Source organism: Pseudocercospora fijiensis (assembly GCF_000340215.1).
Source record: "Pseudocercospora fijiensis CIRAD86 unplaced genomic scaffold MYCFIscaffold_7, whole genome shotgun sequence".
Taxonomy (NCBI): Eukaryota; Fungi; Ascomycota; class Dothideomycetes; order Mycosphaerellales; family Mycosphaerellaceae; genus Pseudocercospora; species Pseudocercospora fijiensis.
The window spans coordinates 3,679,674-3,702,702 of record NW_006921538.1 but is presented as its reverse complement, the minus strand read 5'-3'; the positions used below and the strand labels follow the sequence as shown (position 1 = coordinate 3,702,702).

General features: G+C 52.1%; 5 protein-coding genes across 5 annotated transcripts; 3 read left to right on the top strand and 2 right to left on the bottom strand.

Moving 5' to 3' along the window:
* Window positions 1–4,998: 4,998 nt before the first annotated feature.
* On the top strand, window positions 4,999–6,070 carry MYCFIDRAFT_110627 (glycosyltransferase family 25 protein; the record flags this gene model as incomplete). The annotated part of the gene is made up of 2 exons (XM_007931234.1): window positions 4,999–5,228; window positions 5,284–6,070. Coding segments are annotated over 2 exons (1,017 nt in total), but the record flags the coding sequence as incomplete, so codon positions are not given.
* Window positions 6,071–6,343: 273 nt separating this feature from the next.
* MYCFIDRAFT_31871 (uncharacterized protein) lies at window positions 6,344–8,082 on the bottom strand (the record flags this gene model as incomplete). The annotated part of the gene is made up of 2 exons (XM_007930608.1): window positions 6,344–7,782; window positions 7,839–8,082. The coding sequence occupies 2 exons, from the start codon at window positions 8,080–8,082 to the stop codon at window positions 6,344–6,346; spliced, it is 1,683 nt and encodes a 560-aa protein (XP_007928799.1).
* Window positions 8,083–12,703: 4,621 nt separating this feature from the next.
* Window positions 12,704–14,187, top strand: MYCFIDRAFT_86910 (uncharacterized protein). Its single transcript, XM_007931233.1, has 2 exons — window positions 12,704–13,456; window positions 13,545–14,187. Exons 1-2 carry the CDS (start codon window positions 12,950–12,952, stop codon window positions 13,965–13,967), a joined length of 930 nt encoding a protein of 309 aa, XP_007929424.1. The 5' UTR covers window positions 12,704–12,949; the 3' UTR covers window positions 13,968–14,187.
* Window positions 14,188–14,565: 378 nt separating this feature from the next.
* MYCFIDRAFT_78222 (uncharacterized protein) lies at window positions 14,566–17,662 on the bottom strand (the record flags this gene model as incomplete). The annotated part of the gene is made up of 2 exons (XM_007930762.1): window positions 14,566–17,330; window positions 17,590–17,662. 2 exons carry the CDS (start codon window positions 17,660–17,662, stop codon window positions 14,566–14,568), a joined length of 2,838 nt encoding a protein of 945 aa, XP_007928953.1.
* A 745-nt stretch (window positions 17,663–18,407) lies between these two features.
* On the top strand, window positions 18,408–22,182 carry MYCFIDRAFT_216247 (uncharacterized protein; the record flags this gene model as incomplete). The annotated part of the gene is made up of 5 exons (XM_007931232.1): window positions 18,408–18,523; window positions 18,579–18,834; window positions 18,898–20,794; window positions 21,112–21,218; window positions 21,437–22,182. The coding sequence occupies exons 2-5, from the start codon at window positions 18,585–18,587 to the stop codon at window positions 22,180–22,182; spliced, it is 3,000 nt and encodes a 999-aa protein (XP_007929423.1). The 5' UTR covers window positions 18,408–18,523; window positions 18,579–18,584.
* Between the last annotated feature and the right edge of the window lie 847 nt (window positions 22,183–23,029).

The following is a 23,029-nucleotide window of genomic DNA, read 5'->3' as shown; positions in this document are numbered from 1 at the left end:
ATCCTCGATTCTAGTCGTTATTAGAGCTAGACAGCCCGCTCGGCTGTTTCTACTTCGACTATGAATTGAATGCGTATTAGGTTAGCCTGTTCGAATACACGGCGACGGTCTAATTCGAGGATAAGCTCCTATCGCAATTTAGGGCGTATTTCGGAAATCTAGATAGAGTCGGTCTTAGCTAGCAAATCATCCTCGAGGGTCTTCAAATAGGCCTTAAATAAACGGGCTAATTAATTAGTCTTTTGCTTAGCCCGAAGGTACTAGTCCTAAGCGTGCTATTGCCTTAGTATAGGGTTTCTAAGGGTGTCTAGTATAATGGTTTTGTAGGTTTGCTACTAAACAGAGGTCTGATTAGTAAGGGAGTTAAAGTAGTTATCCTAGGTACGCTTTGGGTCTCTATTAATATATTGCATAGTATAGACGACTAGCGAATAGTCGTCTAGCAGGGCCCTTAGTGCATTCCGCTAGTTTAATTTACAATTACGTATGTGATTATTGTACTGCTTGCGGCTAGAGCTATTAAATACGGTACAGTCCTTAAGTTTAGCATCCTTCTTCTAGACTAGGACTAATAGTAAGGAAGGCCCTGCTGTCGGCTTAGTGTTAGTTGTTAGGGCTTCCTATAGGCGGCGGATCTCGAGGAGATTATCCTTTAGCTATTGTTCTTAACGTAGGGCAGTAAGCCTGTTTTAGGTGGCTTCTTGAAGTCTCCCTACTAGTTGAGGACTAAAGGCTAGTTAGCTATATCGACGATTAACAATGTTGTTAAGAATGTCGTCGATAGGCAATTCTAGGTCGTTACCTAGAACTATAGGTTCTTCGGCAGGCCTAGTAGCAGGCTCTTTAGCAGGCACCTTAGCAGGTGCTTTAGTAGGCACTTTAGTAGGTACTATGCTACTGGTATTGTTATTGCTAGCGCTGCTAGCGGCGGCACGGTTGTTGTTGCTTCGTAATAAGCCGGCTATTGTAAGGGGTAACACTAATAATGTATTGTAGGCCCCTAAGATACGGATGTAGCGGAATTAGTAGATATCGGCTTAGTACGATTGACTCGGTATAATAGGCCGTATAGAAGGCCTTACTTAATAATTGGTACGGTTGTTTCGATAGAATAGTACGTATAGGTCCCGTTCTTCGGGCGCAATATAGTTAGATTAGTTATTGTAGCTATACCGCTAAAAGCTTGAAATAAGGACTATCTAGCTGCTACCCTTAAAGGGTAGATCGAATACTGTATAAGAAGGGTTATATTAGCAGGTAGATAGGGTAGTAGTAGGTATAGGTAGTATTCGATAAGGATCTAGAAGGAGAGGGAGGAAGGCAGGAGAGTTGGCCTAACGCCAAGCGCTAAGCCCTGCCTAAGGCACTAAGACCCTAGCTTCACTCGGCCTGATTATATGCCAATTACGTGTAGCCTCTTTGGCTCTAACATAGTTAGTTAAGTAGCGAAGACCTAGCGGCGTAGGTAGACCTCGCACTATTATATCTCCTATTAAATCTACCTCTTTAACGTCGGCTATATCGAGCGGTTATAAGGACTATATATCTAGCATTGTCTCGCGGCGCGGTATATTAAAGGAGGGCGGTAGAAGGCGCGGAAATAGCCTCGGAGTAAGGTTACCTAGCGGAGGCGGAGGCGGAGGTAATAAGAATATAGGTTAGCGAATAGGTAACGATTAAACGCGCTGTTTTAAAGGCGACGGCCGCAGTATTATATTAGAATAGACGAGGTAGTGTGTTTCCGGCGTTGTCGGTCGCAGTAGAGCGCGAGTTAGTATCGCTAGCTTAGTCGGTCGCAGTAGAGCGCGAGTTAGTATCGCTAGCTTAGAAGGTAGTTAAGTTGTCTACTGTCGCTCGGTCTTACCTATAAAATAGACCTCTTATAGGTTAGCGATAAAATAGTTAATATTTAACGCGTAGCAACTGTCCGAGAAGTCTTTAACCTTCCGTACGTAGAAGGCGTAGAATGCGTCCTTTATAGTACTATTAATAGAAGGGTCGTCCTTAATCCGCTAGTACTTTAGATTTAGCGTTTCTACCGCCTCCTTAAAGTAGCCTCGTAGATCTCTTAAAAGAGGTGTTTATACTAGGGCAATAGCGTCTTCTTTATAACCTTCGATTACGAGTTATTAAGTATCGAGAGCGCGCTAGTATTCGTAAGCAAATATGACGTTTAGGCCCGGAAACAGCTCGATATATCGTCGCTGTTATAGCTTACTAATTTCGAGTCTATTAAACAGATAGTCACATAGAATATAGTAGCAAGGTAGGCGGGTTTGAAACTATACGAGGCAATTGCAGCGAGCTAGAGTTATATAGTTATAACTGCGCAGTATGCCCTTATATACAGGTGCTGCCTTAGCTTCTATTTTAATAGTAATATCTACCTGTTCTCGAATATAATCCTAAGCAGCTAGTAGTTGCAGTGTCTCGAAGCCTAGAAGGCCCTTATAGTACTAATATTGTATGCGTTTGCCGAGCCTGTAACTGGCTAGCTATGCCTTATAAGCCTACCTGTCGTCGACCTTAAGAACCTCGATAATAGTACTATATAGTGTATAGAACACTAGGTTGCGCTTATTGCGGTTATACTTAATAGCATAGTAATAGCCCTCTAAGGGCGAGGTAGTCCTTATTTGTAGCAACAATAGGCTATAGAGCCGTGCCTAAGTTGCCTATTTCCGTAAAGTTTAGCTATTCTAATTATAGCGTATATATTGGACCTTGTCCTACTATCCTATAGGCGTATGCTCTTATAACCACTCTTAAATCTATGCTATATCGGTACTAACGTCGCCTACGCTACGTACGTAGTAGATTAAGTAGTAAAACCGCTTAACAATCTCTAGAAACTAGGCCTCTAGAAACGAGCGAAGGAAGGTCTCTTTAACGTGCCGCTAGTAGAGGTAAATTCGTACCTAATCGTTATCCTTCTACGAGAGGTTAATAGCCGCCTATTCTAAGGCCGAGTCGTCGACTATAGCTGCAATAGGCTTCTATAGTAGTAACTATACCTTAATAGCTCGAAGTCCGGCTTCTACGAGCTTAGCTTTCTGCGATTCTAGCAATAGGTAGCCTACTAGTAGCCAACAACCTAACGTATTGCGAATATAGATAGTAAAAAGGTTCTAACTAAGGTCGGTAGTCTTATAAGTCGCGTCTAGTAAGAACAACTGTATAGTATATAAGTTGGTAATGTTTTGAATTTTTAAAGTTAGTAGTAGGAACTATAGAACGCAAGCTTTAGAAGCTTAGTTATACGCCTGCCTTCTATACTACTACTACTAACACTAACAACAATACTTACATCTCCTGCCTCGGTATTTAACAACTCTCGTTGCTACTCGCTCTAAAAGACAACACTACGCTCTGTCTTGCCCTTTAGTATCTTCGATATTACCTAGAATTAGAGCTCTTTGCCGTCTGTATTATTATATATATCCTTTAGCGCGATAGCAAGGTCGTCTAGCTAGATACTCGTATTTCTACGGTTACTAGCACGAGCCTTCCTTAGGTTAGGCCTAATCTTTGACTACGCTACAATACTAGCCTTTAGATACTGTCCGCCAATTTTGCTAAACTCGTCCTTTAATAGCCCCCTTTTAACGAAGTCTAACACCTCAGCAACGTTAAAAGCGCGCTATTCTATTAATTCCTCGAGGAGGACTTTTAGGGCGTTATTTGCTAACCGAATATCTATATATCTTAGGTCGTAGCAATGTAGGTTATTACTAATCGCTAAAGGATCGCTTCTATAGCGGCGGACACTAATTTCGTATAGATTAGTCGCTCTACTCCGATAATGCGATATAACGACTACTATAGCGTTATACGGCTCTTTATTATATTTAGCCTTACGAATGCCCTCTCCTAGTAACCTATTCCGCTACTAATCGCGCCTATAACGACAATACTAGTACGACCGCTGCTCTAACCTATCCTTCGTTCTCGGCGACTTTAACTCCTTATATACGTTACTAATATAAGCCTTTAGTACCTCGAAGCGCTTAGGCTCGTACGTTAACCCCTACGGCATATTAAATAGCTGCTCTCGGATATCGATTATATTATATAGTATACGATTAGGCCTAAATAGCGGCACTAGTTTAGTTAATATAGGCGGCATAGTAACAATAGTAAACTAATAGTAACAATAGTGAACTAATTGTGCTATTTAAACTATTAGAAAGAGCTTGATCTATATACGAGAATTAGCTATAGAGATAAGGTTGGAATCGGAGGTATAACCGAGAAGGTTAACCCGGTACTATAATAGGAAAAGCACCGTCGATTACTAGGCAAACTATACTGAGTTAGTGGATAACGCCCTCCGGAAGTAAACCACTGTTGCAAACAGTGGTACGCTAAATTTCCTGACATACAAGAATTGCTGAGGTACCAATCGCTCGCTCGCTCGCGATAGTACTTGCTGTGCCCTCCCGAGCACCCCGAAGCTACTTCCTCTATTCCACCCTTACCAGTCTTTCGCTTTCTGTCTTCACCAAGTATCAAGTCACTCGCTCACTCATTTCATTCGCCTCGACATTCCATGCTTTGATTGATGAAACAGGTCACGATTGCACACTGCACTGCACACCTAACGAAACACCACAATCGAATGCTTTTTTAGAACGATATCGGTAACAGCTCGCATACTAAGTCTACCAGTGGTCGGTCCACCATCACCCGACAGTTCCGAGATGTCTGCTCCAGCAAGTCCACTGCTCAGCAAAAGCTCCATGCAGCTTCCGCGATGGGCAAAGGTCGATAAGTTGACAGGCAGCGGGTCTACGCGGAAAGTCATGTTGGCGTTGGCTGGAGCTGTGTCGCTGCTGTTCATTGTCTTTGGTGTATCTCAGGCCTCGGGAACATCGTTCAAGAGTGTGCGCGCGGAGTCATATCATAACGACCAAGTTCGAGACCCTATCAGCGATGTATATAATCGCACGCTTGGGGTCAGCACTTTCCACTGCCCGTCCGACAAATACTGACGAGCTGCAGTTTGAGAAAATCTTCGTGATCAACATGCCCTCACGATCCGACCTTCGAGATTCTATGGCCCTTGCAGCGGGCTTTTCAAACCTCACCGTGGAATTTATCGATGGGGTACACTTGGACGAGGTCGACGAAATGATGTTGCCCGCAGAGCACCCAGACATCGAACAGATGCGATCGAAGAATTTGGGCAATGTTGGATCATGGCGAGCTCATATGAATGCGGTGCGAGCGTAGGTGGTTGAACACGATATGCACATGCAGGCCACCCTTGCTAATGTCGCAAAGTATCGTTGAACAGAATCTTGGCTCAGCCCTCATCCTCGAAGCCGATGTTGATTGGGATATCCGCATACACGACCAAATGTACGACTTTGCCAGAGCTGCACGACTACTCGTCCAACCGAACGAAGGAACCTCCACCTTCCTCGATCCCACGTATCCTCGCTCGCGAAAAGGCGACGAGCACCAAGACTTCGACATCAATCAATACAAAGTCTCAACGCCGACGACCTCACCATATGGCGACATCGATCGATGGGACATGCACTGGCTCGGTCACTGCGGCATGAACTTCCCAACGAGCAAGAACCCTAAAGTCAAATTACCACTCGGCCGCGCCATCATCCCTCACGACAACACCACGGTCGCCCCGAAACACTTCCGAAAAGACTGGGGAGGAGCGGAGCTCATCGACGAATACCCACCTCACACTCGCGTCGTGACAAGAGCACGGAACAACGTCTGCACACTCGCATACGCCTTGAGCCAACAAGGAGCTCGAAACGTGATCTGGGAGCTCGGTCTCCGCAAAATGAACTCGGCCTTCGATCTCATGTTAAGAGACGTCTGCGATGGAACCGCCGATCGGCCCATGTCGATATGTTTGAGTCTGCAGCCACAGCTGTTCCAGCACCATTTGCCAGTGGGAAAGACGATGAGTAATATTCACAATCACATCGACTCGAAGTCACGGAAGAAGGCTGAGACGAGCAATATCCGTGTGAGTGTGAAGACGAATTTGAGGAATCTTGTGAGGGGGAAGTCCGGGGATGAGTTGATTGATTCGTTCCCTGATCCGAAAGAGACGCCAAAAGGACCTCCGTCGTAGAGGAAATGTGGATAGACAACATGTGCTGCGTTTGGAGCGAGCGAGATACCCTGCATTGGTGATGCGGAGAGATAAAGGCGCAGGCGCATGTGGGTATTTGGGAAATTTTCATCTGTCACAGATTTAGACAGTGCCGGCACAGCAGTTTCAGTCGCTGTGTCTGTACCGCAAAGAGAATCCAGGATCGACTTTGGATATCATGATCACGAAATCTTCATTCAGCAATGGAAGGTCCATCTATGCTTCAAAGTATCTCTTACTTCCATGCCCGTATCCCTTCTTCGGGAACTCAGCAACCCATGCAGCCAACTGTGCCACGACTCTGTCCTGGACCGCTTTGCAGCCAGCATTTACTACACCATTCTGTGTGATGAGATCACTGGTATGGTAGCCACCAGGCACAATCTCAATCGGTACTTGCTCCGTACTCGCCAAAGGTCCCCCAGTCCGAAGATCCGCACTCACGGAAGCTTCTCTCCAAGGATCGTTGTCGCCATTGACATAGATCATGCGGGTGGTGTTGTCGATATTCCAGCCTCCGGTGAATTTGTTGACGTCGTTGTACGTCTTACCCTGGTTGAGGCCGTACGTCTCGCCTTCTGGTCCTGTCGGGAAGTATAGACCACATTGGCGTTCGTAGTATGCGTTGTTGATGAGGCGGGAGACGATAGATGGTCGGCCTTGGGGTGCGCCGTTTTGCCAGTATCCGAAGGGTTCGTTGCAGGTCATCCAGATCCATTGACGGTCTATGGTGTTGCTGAGTGATGTGTCGGTGTACATTGGGTTGTTTGGGTCGTAGGTGTCGAAACATGCGACGCTGTGGTTGTCATTTGTGTAGCCGTATTGCGCGCAGAAACCATCCAGCTCGACTTCGGTCCACCATTTGGCGTAGCCTGCGAGGGCTTTCTGGACGCCGACACCTTCTGCGCCTGGTATGGTTTGGGTTGCGTTGCTCTGGGCGTTCTCGATGTAGTCGCAGAAATCGAAGAAGCCGCTGTTGGTGTAGAACTGGTTGCCTTGCCAAAGCCATGGACCATTCTCTAGTGCGCCCATGAAGTCGTCATTGTGCTCGACTGCCGTCATACCGAACATGGCTTTCAAATCGTGCTGCTGTTGTTTGGATCCGTTTATCAAGATATCGTCCATGTGGTCGATGACTAGAGCGAGGTCTGTGCTGCAGTTCTTGGGCATGCCATCTTGAACCGGCTTGAAGTAAACCCAGTAGTCGCCGATTGCTTCGACTGGAGCACTTGAGGAATGGTAAGCCCAGATTGTGCCAGGTGCAGTGCTTGCGATCCAAGCAGATAGCGCTCCAGAGTAGGATCCACCCATGACCACCCATGGAACATCATCTGCGTTGCTGGCACCGTGCGTGTCGAAGGGGAGCTTCACGTTCTCGGCAAAATAGTTCATGTCCGCGATGGCATTTTCGAGAGTCAGATACTTCAGGTTGGCTGTCGTCAGGTCGGTGTAGGGAGTTGAAGTTCCCCAATATCGATGTTCCAGGACGATTGTAGCGGCGCCAATCTCTGAGGCAAGAACACCGGTCGTCCGGTTCGTGGTCAAGTAACTATAATATCTGGTTGCGTTGACCTCGCCGGGTGTGAACAATATAACCGGTGAGCCTGGTCCTCTCCAATATGTGGTGTCGTAATAGTAGAATTGCTTGAACGTGCCTGCATATGTAACCAGCGTCAGCGTATTCGGCATGTCCATGTGATCGAAGACATACCGAGCTTCGGATTGCTGTGATCTATGAGCTGATCAAAGTAGCTGTGGCTGTACGAGTCCTCTGGAGGAGGTGCTTGGCCTCCCGCTACATGGTAACGGCCATGCGGGTAGCCACCATTCCAATTCCAATCTCGCTGTCCATGTCCATGTCCGATGCCGTGATCAGGACCGGAATGCTCACCGCCACGACCCCATTGAGCGGTGACAGTGCTGGCAAGCGCCAACGCAGCGAGACTGGACTTCATCTCGAAAGTCTTGCTCCACTCTCAAGCAGCGACTGAAGAGTGACCGTATCTCACTACGCCCTGCGTTCAAGACTTCTTCAGGCTGCAAAACCAGATTGAGAGCAACGTGATGACGGAAGAGCCTGAGAAGGAGGAGGAGGAGGCAGGAGTGACACGCCAATGCAACGGGCTTGAGTTCAAGCATATGAAGCTCGACTCCCAAGACTTGACCTACCACAGCTGCAGATAGCACGGATGCCATCATCCGGTATACGCAGCGTGCCTTCCATCAGCAGCGAGTCGCACAGCAGAGAAGCTGAATTCCTCCTGGAGTCTGACGAGATTCTCCTGCCTAAAGCGAGGTAGTGGTCCGGCATCATTCATATGGGCTTTGCGCTAGACACATCGTCCTTCCGGAAGGCGGATGGCGCTGCGATTTCATTTGTGGAGGTGCGCACTCGGGGCGGAGGAATGACGCACAGAAGGCCCGCGACCGCGATAGCGAACGTAACGTCGTCACACGGCCGTGTGTAGATGGACGTCCTCTCCTCTCGTACCAACTCGGCATCGAGCAGACATCGAGCTCAGTCCCTTCGTTCACCCGGACGCCGCCGCGTGATTGTGAAGAGATCACGCGGTCCATCGATCATGAGAGAGACTTGTCTGGAGCACGGAATCATCAGTTTGGCTGCATGATGCGAGAGCTTCCTCGACCGGCAGCGAGAAATGCTGGATACCGAGCGCATGTGAAAGATGAGAGAATTGTGTCGCGGTGTACGGATTTTTTTCAAAGGGAAGCAGACCAAAAGCTTGGCATTGCTGACTCATCTCCCACCACATCGCATCACGTACACTACGGTTCCCATTTCCCATCGACCGACCGAGCAGCGCCGGGCGAACCTCGACATTGCGCGAAAACGAAAACTACCGTTCCAATTCGACGCCCATGACCTTTCTCGCAAGACCCCAGCTCTGGTAGATGCTCCCACAAAGAGAAAAAGATATCGACCAGGCAGGAACGGATCAGGCGGACAGCAGGCTCGATGTTATTCCGGTCTGGAGTCAACTTCTGCACGTAAAGCCGGAGTCGTGCGTGCCCTCCATCGAATGCGGCTTCGCTCGTCAAAAGGTATGGAGATACAGAGGATCTGTAGAGGTGAGGTTGAAACAATGGACCTGCTATCCTGACCTGACAGAGTTCTCGTTCCCCTGCATACATCATTCCTGCACGATGCGCCCGGACCGTTCTACCAACCATATCCTGCTCTCTAGAACTGGGGGCATCCTATAAGACGACGACAACATCATGAGCACTCAGAACCAATGATGAGAATTTTATTCCCAATTGCTCACGTACGCAGGAACTTCATCTTCTCCGATATCGAGGAGTTACATCGACAATGCGTAGCGCTCAGTCTGCGCTGGGTCAGCGAGATGGAGGTGGTAGATGAGCATCAGTATCAGCATCAGAATTTGCATCACCAGCATCCCCTCGCCTTCCATCATGAGCTGGTCGGGGCTTGTCAATGATGGACTCTGCATTGATCGTTTCCTACTTGCTGCTTAACGAAGCCTCCAGATCCCGAAAAGGTAGTGGAGATCATTCACTCCGCATGCCTTCCCAATGCCTAGGCCTGCAACCTGGATCCCGCAGTCCACAAAGAGCCGAGGAGTTCAGACCTGATAGGAGGAGACTTGCGCGCATGACGTTCCAGACTCTTTCGAGGCCTCCTCCAACGCATCCCGATCTCCAGGCCTGAACACCACCTCACACTCCCTCAGAACCGCCTCCCACCTTCATCAATGGCATGGCATTCGCACTTGCCGTCCAAGGACTCACATCCCCATCTCCATCCTTCCTGGGCAGAATCTCAAAACACCCAATTACTCCAAGCAACACCAATTCCAACTCCCGATTAGACAAGGCCGAGCCCGAATACATAGGATATCCCAGCCTGGATGAGAAAAGTGGTAACTCAGGCTCCTCAACCCACCTGTGTCTAGTATATCGTGCAGGAAACGCATAAGATGCAGAGGCAAAGGTCCGCCGCTCAATAGCGTTGCCGCCGTATCACAGCGTTCCGTCCAGCCGTGCGGTGGCCTTGCGGCCGTGTCACAGCGTGCTGCATCTTCCTTAACGTGAAGACCAGCGAGGATTCGGGTTTGTGCAGAGGCAAAGAAAAGCCGTTCGATAGCCTGGCGGCCGTGTCACAGCCAATCCATCCTGCCGATCAATAGCGTTTCCGCCGTGTCGCAGCGTGCTGCATCTTTCGCATCTTCTTCAGCGCCTCTTCGGCAACTTTCGCCATCGTAGCGGCAAATGCTCGCTTCTCTTCGAGACCTTCCTCTGCTGCCTTCTCTTCATCTATATCCCGATTCTCTCGCCGTCACCCACCTGTCGCTCGCTCGCGCTTCGTCTTCTTATGGGCCGCTTTTCTCGCCGCGTCGATATTTTCCTTCGACTGCGAGTCGCTGGACCTCGACATTGTTGATGTACGATGCTCTTTTCTCTTGATGCAGTGCGGTCAATGTCCTGGGGATGCGGTGGCTGTATGTCGTGGAAAGAAGTCGTCGTTGTGACGTGGAGTGGAGTGGAAGAAAGGATGTTGTTGTTCTGATGCAAGGCACGAACATCAGTCACCGAATCGGTATCTCAGATAAAGCTGGCTCAAGCTCTTGCTCAGCGGCTTCTATGATGGTATAGCATATTCCGCTAGACATGGTCAGCCAAGAAAAAACTGGAAATCGCAGACGAAGACCACTCACAAGCCCGGAGAATCTAATGTCTCTTGGACATCCTCCGCCGGTAGAGACAGAACCGTATCTAATGGTTCATCAGACACGTTCCCAACCAGCAGGCTTTCCAGAAATATCTTCTCCTTGTCATTGCCGCATCCTGTAATCTTACAGCTTGTTCTCCCTCGGCTTCGATGTCTGAGTACAGCACTGAGGATATTGACTAACTTTGCAGCTCTCGGTAGAAGATGCTTTGCACAGAAAGGGCTGAAGTCGAACAATACGGTCTCTGTGAATGCTCCTACGTCCGAAGGGAGCGAATTGAATGCTGCCCGCCATGCCTCTGCGATTTCGTCGAAGGCCGCGACGCTTGTGTCGTGCCTTTTGAGTAGGACGACGGATATCATCCTAGGTGCTGGAATGGCATACAACCATGAGTACGATGATGAGGCGCGTTTGAGAACCGCTGGGTGGGAGAAGACGTGCACGACGTCGCATCGACCTTTCCTGTGAGCTCGGAGGACATCGCCAGTGAGCCGCTTGGAGGTTCGCAAAATGGCGCTGTTCTGGAAGCAGAGACAATTGTGCTGGTCTATCTCGACGCGAGTGCAAAGTTCTGGGCCAAGTGAGCGGTAGATGCGATGCCGTACGGCCTCTGGCAGCGAAAGGAACAACATTGACATCAGCGCTGAAGACCTTCGCAAGTTGGGCTGACAACATCTCGATGAATATGAATATTTTAAAGAAAGTCCGATCCGAGCGCGCGGGAGAGGTGTGATACCGTGCCGTGGCTCCATCAGGCATGTCTGAAGACTGACGGCATCGCTCCCATGCAAACAACCCGGGCGAGCTCGATGTACCGATACTTTCAATCGCTTACAAGTCTCCATGCGTCTTAACCATAGCAATGCCGTCGATTTGCCTCAAACGACCTGGAAAAGTGTGCAGCATGGCATTGCCCCCGATTATGCGGTTGCTCGCGAAAGCGTTCCGCGAGTGCGAGTGCACATGGCCATTGTGGCCAAGCCAGTCATTACCGGGAACACGCCTTGACGAGCCTGTCTTCGCAAAATTGAGCTGCAGAGTCTGGTGTCGACGGTGTTCTGCTAACAATGTACCATGCCCGCTTCCGATTCACCTGCTTCCAACCCGCCGCTGCTCTTTGACTACGTCTTGCTCCTTTCTGCGTTGTCCTCCCTCTTCCGGCTTGCACTTGAGGCGATCAGGATCTTGGCGATAAGCGTCGAATGTCCCCCGAGCGGTCATGAAATCATTGGGCTAGGTGGCCACAAATGCTACTGGCTTGCGATCGAGCAGCATGGCTGCGATGGTTCCTTTGAGAATGTGATGTCAAACACGTTGTAGGGAACCTTCGAACCGATGCTCTGCTCTGCATGGTAGCACGGAAAGTCGATGATCAGAGTCAATATGATTCCGTAGATTCCATCACCTGCACAACAAGATGTTCACGAGAAGTGTTCCCTCATGAGCTACGGAGGAAGCCGCAGAGCCGTTCGTATTGTTATTATTGAGCTGTGACGCTCGAGGCCAAATCCATGCTGGCGGGAGCTCGGTCGAGGGCCAGGAAAAACGAGGTTGCATTTGACAGGCATTCCGCAAATTGGGCCCTCTCCTGTCTCCTGAACGGCGACAGTTGCTTTTGGCTCAGATTCTGTGACGCGTGATGCCAGCGATCTTTGCGACAAACTCACATTGTGTGTGTACTGTGGATGTGATAGCGACAGTAGATGTGAAATCTGGACAGTAGGAGTCGAGAAAGTCGACGTGTTGACGGTGTTGTTGATCGATTTGTAAAGTACGGAAGGATCCAAAAGCAAACTCCGGCGCCGGCGCCGGCGCCTCCTCCTCTCGCCTCCTCTCCTCTCCTGCACCATCGCCCTCCGTATTATTGACGATTGACTTGCACTTCTTGCGCCGAGGAGACTCCTCATCCAACACACTCGTTAGACGGTGGCAGCGTGAAATTATCCGGACACATATCACCAAGCGACGAAAGACGATCACGTTCGCACCGCAATCGTTACGAGACAGACCACATTCCATCAAAACAGCTCAACCCAACCTCACTCCTGGCCGCGACAACAACTCGCATGCAAAGCCACCGGTGTGACGCGAAATCGCCATCGCAGCCATGATTTCCAGTCTCCTGCTCGGCGTCCTCGTCACCATCGCCGCCTCAGCCCAAGCCCTGACTCAAGGTGTCCTCAGCAACGGCAACAGCAACCTCCCTTCCTGCGCGCAGAGCTGTCCACTCTTGATTCAGGCCGCTCAAGCGTGCTCGGCGACCAACACCGCGACTCAAGCGAACTGGATCTGCTTCTGCCAGTCTGCTTACCTGACCACGCTCCGGAGCTCCGCCGTCGGCATTTGCGATTCCACCTGCACCAATCCCACAGACAACAATCAGATCTCGACGTGGTACAACAGCAACTGCGGCAGCGATAATGGCGCGTCGGAGCATGCGGCCGGCGATGCGGCGGCGACCGGCGTACCCACCACCACTACGGCGGGAGGTGCGGCATCTACGGCGAAAGGAGGATCAGCAGCGACGGCAGGCAGTGGTGCCACCGCATCGAGTGCTCCTGTAGACACCTCCTTCAAGGAACAGTGCGCTGGAGACTGGTGGACATGCCATTACGTGAGTACCTCCATCCCGACACCGAACCCGTGGCTCTTACGTCCCAGACGAAGGTCGGTTTGGGGACTTTCAGACTGACATTCTCTAGAAATGGATCATCATGCTCATCGTCCTCGCGATTCTCTTACCTCTCCTCGGATGGGGCGCACATTACCTCAAACGCCGCCACGACCGTAAAGTCGACCGAATGTCTGGCGGCTTCAATGCTGGCATCACCGAACGAGCCGCTCCTATGAGCAAAGAAGGCTTTAACGACAGCGACATGGTTGCCGCAGCCGCAGCCGCAGCCGCGTCGAGCTCCGGTCGTCCAGGATCTCCAGCAAGGACTCGAGACCAATTCATGCCGTATGGGTACGGCTACACACACAGCGACTCCAGGACAGGTGTCGCGAGAGGTGGCACACCTGATGTCGAGAAGGAAAGAGGACCGGCGGAGTCACCCAGGAATCCAAGGAGGGTCTTGGTCAGGGAGAAGAGCGCCACCGACAGCTCCGACGGCACGCGATTTTAGGGTACACAAACCTGTGGTCATTGTGTCGCAAGTGATGGGGTGCGGGATTCGGAGCATGCGTGCGTGCTGTGGCATGGATACATGATCGATGAAGATCGGAGGAAAGCAGCGCTAGAGATGGCGGCGGCGGTTGCGATAATGCTTGACGAACATGTCTTTTCTTATCTTGATGTACAGAGGCGCAGTCTTTCTGAAGAAATAGCAGCCATTTTTGAAAACCACCACATGTGGTCTTTTGAGTCCCGTTTTCATCGCGTTTCGCATCGGCTTTGACTTTGACTTTTTTTGTTGTGAGTGTTGCGGAAAGAAAGCAGGAAAAAGAGAATGGAAATGGTCTCGTTTCGGATTTTCTGATCAAACGCAAACGCGTCATCATCTCATTGCGCGGAGCATCGAGATCGTCAAGATCGAGTTCAGATGCTAAGGGCAAGACACCGAATTCACCACGGAATTGGTCTTGAGCTGCACAAGAAAATTTTCAAAGAGGTAACAAGATCAAGCTACTTTGCATATTGAAACGTACATGTGGTGATACACTACAAATGTTTTACAAGCTCACGATAGATCCAACTCCAGCCAGTCAATGCGGTGTCTCCTCTCAATCATCCATGGTAAGATCAATCACCACCGGCCGCCCAAGCCTCCTCGGGTCCAACGGACATCTGTCTCTCACGATCTGATTGAGCTCCCGCGTCCAGCTACGGGAGAGAAACCATTCCTTGTTGTACTGTGGCCCGAAGCCCTTCTTCCCCTTCAATTCTTCCGCGAACTCATGCCACCCGCGAGTGAAGCAATCGATCATGTTGCAAGGTGTGAGGCTCAGAAGGTAGCGAACTTGTGGTGTGGTGAGCTCGCTTTTGGCGAAGAGCTGGTCACGATCGCGATAGATGACGACGGGTGATTCGTGCTCGGTCCTGGGAAGGGGAGGATTGAGGACGGGATCGATACATGGTCCGCGAGGACTGCAATGAGCGTGTGGTCGCTGTCGGTCTCGTTTGTGTGCGAGCCGAGCATGTGGATCCGGGTCATGGCCTCGTTTGGCCGCCGATGCTGCTTTATGGGGAGCAGAAGTGCCAGCTTCGCAGTGAGATGGTGGGTGTACCAATGCCGCGCTACGAATTGGAAGGGATTGTGAAGAGCCATTCAGTGCAGAAGGCTGCTGCGACTCGTTGCCATCAGGTCTTGACCTCGAAGTCATGGGGGTCATGTCGTCGTCTCCACTTGGACCGGGAGGCGGGTCATGGTCATGCCCAACATGAGGACGTGTGGATTCCGTCTCTGCTTGCTCAGCAGTCCTGGCCACTTTGTGCTGCCGGCGGGGCTGATTCTGCCGCAATAGGTCGATCGATGAGGTGCTGTGTTTTCGCTTGATGGCTTTTCCCTCCTTTTTGGCATCTTCCTTCCGCCGGGCTTCAGGAGAGGGCCGCGCTGATACATCTGATTTGGCCCGAGACGAGTGACCCTCCTCTGGGCCACTGCCGGTTTGCAGCGTGGTATCATTCTCCAGCGACGCCGAGGCATTGTCTCCGAAAAGGTTTGCAAGAGTAGCGGAATCCGTATCACCACGGTCCTTGCCCGCGGGGAGCTGCTGGTCTCCAAGAGACTCCAAGAGTGAGGTGGCCAAGTCGCTCACTTCAGCAAAGGTTCGACCACTCGCATCCGCTTTGACCGCACCGGCAAACAGATTCTGAGGAGGTGAGGATATTGGCGGCGTCAAAAATGCTGAGCGGTTGGCATGTTGAGCCTGAGGACCAGAAGCTGGTAATGGTGAAGAGTAGTATAAATCCTCTTCCAAATCGTCATCGGCGTCGTCAGTGACTTGACTTCTTGAGTCAGGAGTTTGTGGATCGGCTGCTGCTCGCAGCTTGTCTTCGTGCGCCCAGCGGTCTAGACTGATCAGCACGCACGCACAGTCAATCATCGTGCATGACAAACCTTTGATGTAATATTCACACTGCCTGCTCCGTCCCGCCAAGGCACAGTTCGTACAGGCACCTTCGTGATTCGCCGCTCTTGTCACGCACCTCCGAAATGGGCCGCAGTGTTCCTGACAGTATGAGCACTCGGTTCTACGCGCCTGACCTACCACATAATTCAAGCAAGCCCGAAGCAGAACCTCTTCCCTGAGTTCAAGCACGTCGTTGTACTCGTCGCTCTTTTCGTCAGTACGCCAGCGAGGACGCAGAACCAGACGTTGACGGGGGAGCTCGTCAAGGGCCGTCCGCATGAAGTAGTCCGACAGCTTGTCATGGTTGGCCCTTTGCTCGCATCTTTCGATGCATCGCCACATCAGACTAGCAGTGTAGTCTTCGTCTGTGTGAGGGGTGAAGCGCAGCTTGGCTGCGAAATCGATCTTGCATCGCTTGGTCGTGTCTGCCTCGGGCTCTGGAGAGTGATAGCCCGCGACGTGGTCAGGATCCAGCACCGGTCCGGCTCCTCTCCCTAAATTGAACTCAACGACTGTTCTGCGCGCATCGGAGAGCTCCCAGGTGTACAACCACTCTTGTTTCCATCGGACCTGAAGCTCCGTATCATCGCCAGGGACATGTGGCTTGTCGAAGTCCTCGATTTCGCAAATTCTTCCATCAACCTCAATCGAATAAGTTCCATTCGCGTTGGCCTGTAGGGTCGGCAAACGATGAGTTGTGTTGCCCCAAATCGTCAGGTATTGTTCGATGTCCGCGCACTTGCGGGCACCAGCAATGCCAAGCACTGCCCAGTTTCGATCTTCAAGCTGTACCGGCGGCGTGGAAGTGGGTGCTGGGGAGGGACTTTGGGTCGGCTGCGGGCTTGGCAGGCGCTGTGGACGCCGTAATCTCCTCCTGGGTGGAGTACGGCTTTCCTCGCTGTCGCTGGCAGCAGCAGCGCTGCTCCGCGGGGATTGCCCTCTTGGCCGGCGAGTCCTCAGTCTGGGAAGTGAGTCTTCGTCGCTCTCACCATCTTCGTTCTGGCCACTGGAGGCGAGGACCTGTGCCGAAGTGACTGCAGGCTGCTCGAGGCTTTTCTCTACCTTCTGTGCTTGCTTGTCCTGCCCAGTCTCCTCGCGCTCTTGGATCTTGCCATCAGGGCCCTCTTTGCTGCTCGAAGTATTGATTTTTGTGCTGGATGCAGCGGAGGCAGGCTGAATTTTGTTCTCCTCGCGCCCTCGGCTCCTGTCATTAGGGGGCTCCCTGCTGTGCGAAGCATCGATCTGCTCTTTCGTGCTGGATGCAGCCGAGGCAGGTTCCCTTTGGTCCTGCGGAGTAGATCCGCTCGTACGTGGTATTCGTCCAGGGAGTTCTTCCTTCGGCGGTGCCGTGCTTGCTGGAAGAGTCGTTTTCCGGTCTGGTCGATTGATCGGAACAAAGCCTGACATCGGAAACGCTGTTGCAGGTCAGTTGCATGCCTCTTTCTCAGAACTGCACATACCAGACTTTGACTCGTCCACAATCTCTGATGCTTTCTCCGGGCTTGGGCAGGCGGAGCGTCTGACTCTCTTGACCCGATCTCGGTTCCACTCGGTCTGGTCCTGTAGTTTCTCGAAATCAATTGACAGCTTCTCTAGGCGTCTCACTTCTTTGGCGGCATCGGTCCACAGGAAGAGAGGCATGACAACGACGACTCAGCCTTCATCGCCACTCACACGTTTGATCACAGGCGAGCGCGCGTCCTCGCCTGGACGCGCGCGCTGTAAGTTCCCTGGTCGCGCCCGTCATAGCGTCGCCGCGCGCATGCTTAGACTCTCCATACCATGATGGACTTTCCGTGGCACCGAAAGCTTCAGAGCTGCGGAACACGGCCTCCACGTGCCAGGTTGGGAGTTGGCATCTCGCTTGGTTCTCAAATTATTGTGCAATGCCTGTTGGAATGGAGCAGGGAGGGCGATCGAGGTGTAGCACGCAGAGTGAAGGCGGGATATCACGGCGTGGAGGCTCGCAGAACATCTGTTCCGCGAGTCCATTTGGAGCACCATGGAATTGGAGGAAGATCAGAGTGCTCCAGGAGAGAGGGGCCAGGCGCCTTGCCGCATCACATACTGTATACAGTACAGGGAGGACCAGAGGGGCTTCGGCTTCCTCCATGGAAACGCACGGTGGTCCTGCATTGGATTGGATGTGGTCCGTTCGACTTTGCCCCTACTTTGGATGAGAATCTGTGCAATGCCTGTTGGGATGGACCGGGGGGCAGGCGTAGCATGCACTGTGAGGGCGGCGCGCGAGATCACGGCGCAGAAGATCAATGGCAGAACATGTACGCTTCGGAGTCCATTGGGAGCGGTATCGAGTGTGGCGCACCGCGATGGAGCGAGCGGAACATAGAAGTGCTCTCACGAGAGGGGCCGGGCCGGGCCGGGCCGGGCCGGGGGTCCTGCTTCATCTGAAGTTCATTTCATCACATACTATCCTCGAGCATCCAGGGGCGGGAAAGAGCTTCACGGAAACGCAGCATGCATCATCAGTCAATCGCGGTCATGGCGGCGGAGTCGTCCCTGCCGTCTTCTGAACATTGTGAGCGGCCTTCTTTCCAAAGCGAACACACTCGAGGAAGACGACGGGAAGAGTGTAGCGTTGTCGTAGGTAAGCGAGACCAAATCGGCTCGGCTCGGCTCAGATGCAGGCTAACCCACTGGAGACAAGAATGCCGAAACGAACTTCAACTCCAACTCCATCTGTTGTGGATCGGCTTGCGAAGCGCTCAAAGCGGCGCGCCTACGAAACGCTCAAGATCAAAAATGAATCCGACGATAGCAGCGATGTCGATGCCGATGCTGCACCACAAGAGGCCCAACACGTAGGCTCCGATCCCTCGATACTGCCGTCGCCGTCCTCCCCGCCAAAGCCTGGGTCTCAAGTACAGGAGAGTGGTGATGATGAGTGCAAGGTCATTGGTGAGCAGCGACGGGAACCGGGTCAGCTTCAAAGGATCAGAAAATGCCTGGATCTTTTCGCAGCTTTTCCCAATGCCGCCGGTATTACGGAAGAAGAGCTCCTGAAATGCTGGATACAATATGCGTTGAATCAGAGCGACGGCGAGACGCTCGACTGCTCAACGTGGTTGCACAGCCAGGCAACTGTGCTTGGCGGAGATCACTCCATTCTTGATCGATTGTTCAAGCACTCGCCGCCCGCCGAGATGTTGCAGACAATATGCGACAAGCTGGGGAAGCGCATTGAAAGCGCACGGCCGGGAGGTGTGCAGGCGAGAGTCTTTCAAAGTCAGACACTCGAGGCCGCGACTGCGCCCGCTGAGGCCTCTGCCACACAAGACGCAAATGCCGCGTTTGACCCGGCTCGCTACAAATCGAAATCGCTGGACAAAATCGGGCGAGTGGAAATGGCCAAGGCGCACTTCCCAACTGCGCAGAGTCTCTTCCTCTTCCACGCCAAGGCGAACAGCGCCATCAGCATCAAAATTGCGTCGAATGGCGTGCAGAGTGTAGAGCCACTCCTCCACGAGACTTGGTCGCGTCTCAGCGCCGATTCCCGATCGGAGTGGGAGCAACTCTTGTTCCGCCTACACAAAGATGGTCTCAAGAAACCGGTCGGTCCAGCTGGTCAACAGCTTCTCGAACAACAAGCCGCCGTTGGAATCGTGGCAGCCGTCATCGCCGGCAGCGACACCTTGCAAGCATCAAGCTCTGCGGAAGCTCTCACAAATCAGCCTGGTCCTCAAAGTACTGTTCCCAGAGAAGTCAAGCAGAACAGAACTGCCACTCGTAGCCTCGATTGCGTCTGGAGCTTCGACGATGTTCGCTTTTCTCAATTGAGCCAGGAAGAGCGGTCAGTTGTAGCCAAGGCACACTTTCCCACCGGTCTACATCTCTTGGCGTATCACCTCAGAATGCACCAGGCCACGTCGGGCCTTGTGGATTGGCAGGACTCCGACCAAGTCAGCCATCGACTTTCGCAAGTCTGGCAAACCTTGCCCTGGCCGGTCCAGAAGTCTTGGGAACTGCGTCTCAGCGATCTGCACAACACTGGAGTCAAGAAAGTGCTCAGTACGAAGAGCCGAAAGTCATTGGAACATAAGATCAAGCCGATTCTGATGAAGTTCATATCGGAACATGCTGATCCCTTGGATGCCGAGTTGGTGGCCGCCGACAAACCCGGTGATTCTGCCTGTAAAACTTCGAGGTCCGCAGCAGGATTCCCTAGGGAACCGCATGCAGGCCAGCGAAAAGTCGATACATTGCCATCTGACGCAGACACTGTCCATAAATCAACAGTCCTTGTTGACTTTGTTACCTGGACTCGAAAGCCAGGCTTCTATTACGTGCTGCTTCTCGTGAACACTCCCCAGTTCCCTATCGCAGACGCCACTCGAGCCGAGGTTGAAGAATGCTGTCGAGCCGCATACGAAGGTCTGGCTTCAGTGGTGGAACTCCGGCCTCTCAGCTCTCAGGCATGGGGTGTCTGCTTGCGTGCATATGATGCCAACTCTGCCAACCATCAGGGTCAACTTCTTGGTCGGCACATGTTCCTACGCGGGTTCAAGCTCATCTCCAATCACCTGCCTTCGTGCCCAACAAGCGTGTTCTCTGCGAGCATTTCGCGTCATCTCGATCTGGACGCCACAAGATTACTCCGAAAGCTCAGACGGGAAATGTCGAGACGCGGCTTGCCAGCACCAACACTGCTGGACCAAAGGAATGGCACTCGTCGCCGCCTTCTGGTGTACTTTCCGAAACCACCGAACCTGTTCGGCTTCTACATACCTATCATGGTGCAGGGCATGACTGCTCCATACAATGTCTTCTTTCGCAGCTTCGACCAGAATACGAGGTGCTGGATTTGCCGCATAGTTCATGGCGGTCAGGTCTGTCCCATGGCTCTGGCAGTGACTGCATCGTAGGTAGAGCGCTTGATGGAGACGCACTCCCGTGCTCTGGCCAATCGTGACAGCACGTATATTATTGCAGATAGTATCGATTCTCCTGATTCACAAAAGATCATCTGTCTCCATTGCACTTTCCGTAGGGCTCTTTAAATCTTCGCGGCTGTACGGAGTTGGTATTCCTTGATCGCGGTCATTCTATAGCATGCTTGTAATCTCGGCCGCGCAATGGTCAGCGACCGTGTCGATTCTGTCGAACATCCTTGAGCAGGGGACCTGGTCAACTCACGCTCATCGTGAGAACTCTACGGTGTTATGTACAACGGATTAGATACATCGTGCATGTCTTCGTTACTCTTTCCATATCACGATACCGAGAATATGGCACAAGACCAACCTACCGCACTCCGTTGCTGGAGCTTGCGCAGATCTTGACTTGTGAGCCTCAGCCTCAGAGATGAAGCGATTGATGAAGATGTAGCCCAAATTTGAGCTTGGACGAAGCTTCTTTCACCGGATGCTGGTCTGTTCATTACGTCTACAGACGCGGAGTGCCGTGGCGCGGAACAAGAAGCACAATCAACAGACTCGCGTCATTTTCAAGTAGACAACATTGTCGATCATCTAGTGCATCCATATGCCGTCAATGCCGCCAGATATGCAGCCTTCCCGATCTCTCGCTCTCATCGACGAGATCGCCGAACGCAGCAAGCAGACCGCCTGCATGCAGTTTGGTATCAAAAGTGAGCCGGAGGAACCGAGTGCCCAGCCGGAGATGGCACCACCACGCCCACATCCGGAAGAAGAGCGAGAGGACGAGGAGGAGGAGGATGAGGAGGCTCAAGCAGACGACGAGGGCAATGACTCTGACGGGTCGTACACTCCCACTGCCAAACGAAAGAAAGCGCCGAAAAAGCCGACTGCGAACGGGAGGAAGAGACGCCAGATCAGCTCAGGGAGCGCACGTCGGCGAAGTGATCCGGCGGAACGGGGTCCACCCGGCCCCAGCACTGAGCAGCCTGCTGCAGCGACCTCAACATCTTCCTCGAAGCAGCCTTCCATGATCGAAGTGTGCCTCCAGAACGTAGCGACGATGCCTGAAGATTGGCCCATCGTTGCCGAAGCGATCAAGATCCTGGTCCATCATCGGTTGCCTTCGGCCGCGAGCGTGCAAAGCTACGAAGATCTGGCCACCTGGGCGGGCACGTACGAGTGCATGCGGAAGTACGACGCGGATACATTCGAGCACGTGGTCGACGTCTTGACTTCGGCCGAGGCGAAGTGCATTGTCGATGTGCTGGTGAACACTTTCCGCTCACCCAAAATCATCCAGGCCATCGACAGGACGCTGGGGGAGCATGTGAGAGTGCGGAGGGCTGCATCTGGAGCCGTCTTGCCTTGAAGCTTCGGGTGAGCAAGGCCGGGGAGCGGAGATGGTGATTCGCCGGGTTCAACGGAGGCGGACTCACGGGATGGATGGGATGGATGGGATGGATGGGATGGATGGGATGGATGGTGCAGACTTGCCCGGTCGACACGAGTCGAGTGCAATGTTTGCTTCCCCGTACAGTATTCTAGAATAACGTAGACATCGACATGTTCCATCGCTGCATCTCCAGTTCCATCGGCCCCACATCAAGACACCACCAGCCGCGGTCCGCTCACGGGCAGTACCAGGCGTGTTGGCCAGGGACAATGAATGGCGGCGCGAGGAAAGCTACGCGCGAGAACAGACGCACCGAATGTACGGGATATCGACTCAGTCGTCGAGAACGATCTCTTCTCCTGGCGCAAAGCCCACCCCCGGCTGAGGCGGACATCCCAGTCTGATGACCTCGTTCAAAACTTCCCAGAATCTCTGCGACATCACTGTTTCAAACGACAGGCCCTCGACACTCATCCCGCGCTCTTTTCTGTGCGCAATGTGATCTCGATATGCACGCCTCAACTTCTCGGCATTCGCACAACTGCATCGGCCGACAATGAAGCGCACTTCAGCGGGACTGGCTTGTATTACGCACAGCGCAGTGGATTACTTACGTAATACTGCATTGCCGGCGGTTGAATTGGCTTCGTTGATTGCCTATGTTCTGCTCTATTCTATAGTCTAAAATACAATGAAAATTCTTTAGGCCAAGAAGTCACGTACTTGTTATATGACTGAGCTGACGCGTTATATACCCCCTCAGCTTGTACAAAAAAGGGGAGTGCCTTCCATTTTAGGCAAGGTAGTTAATGCTTCTTTATAT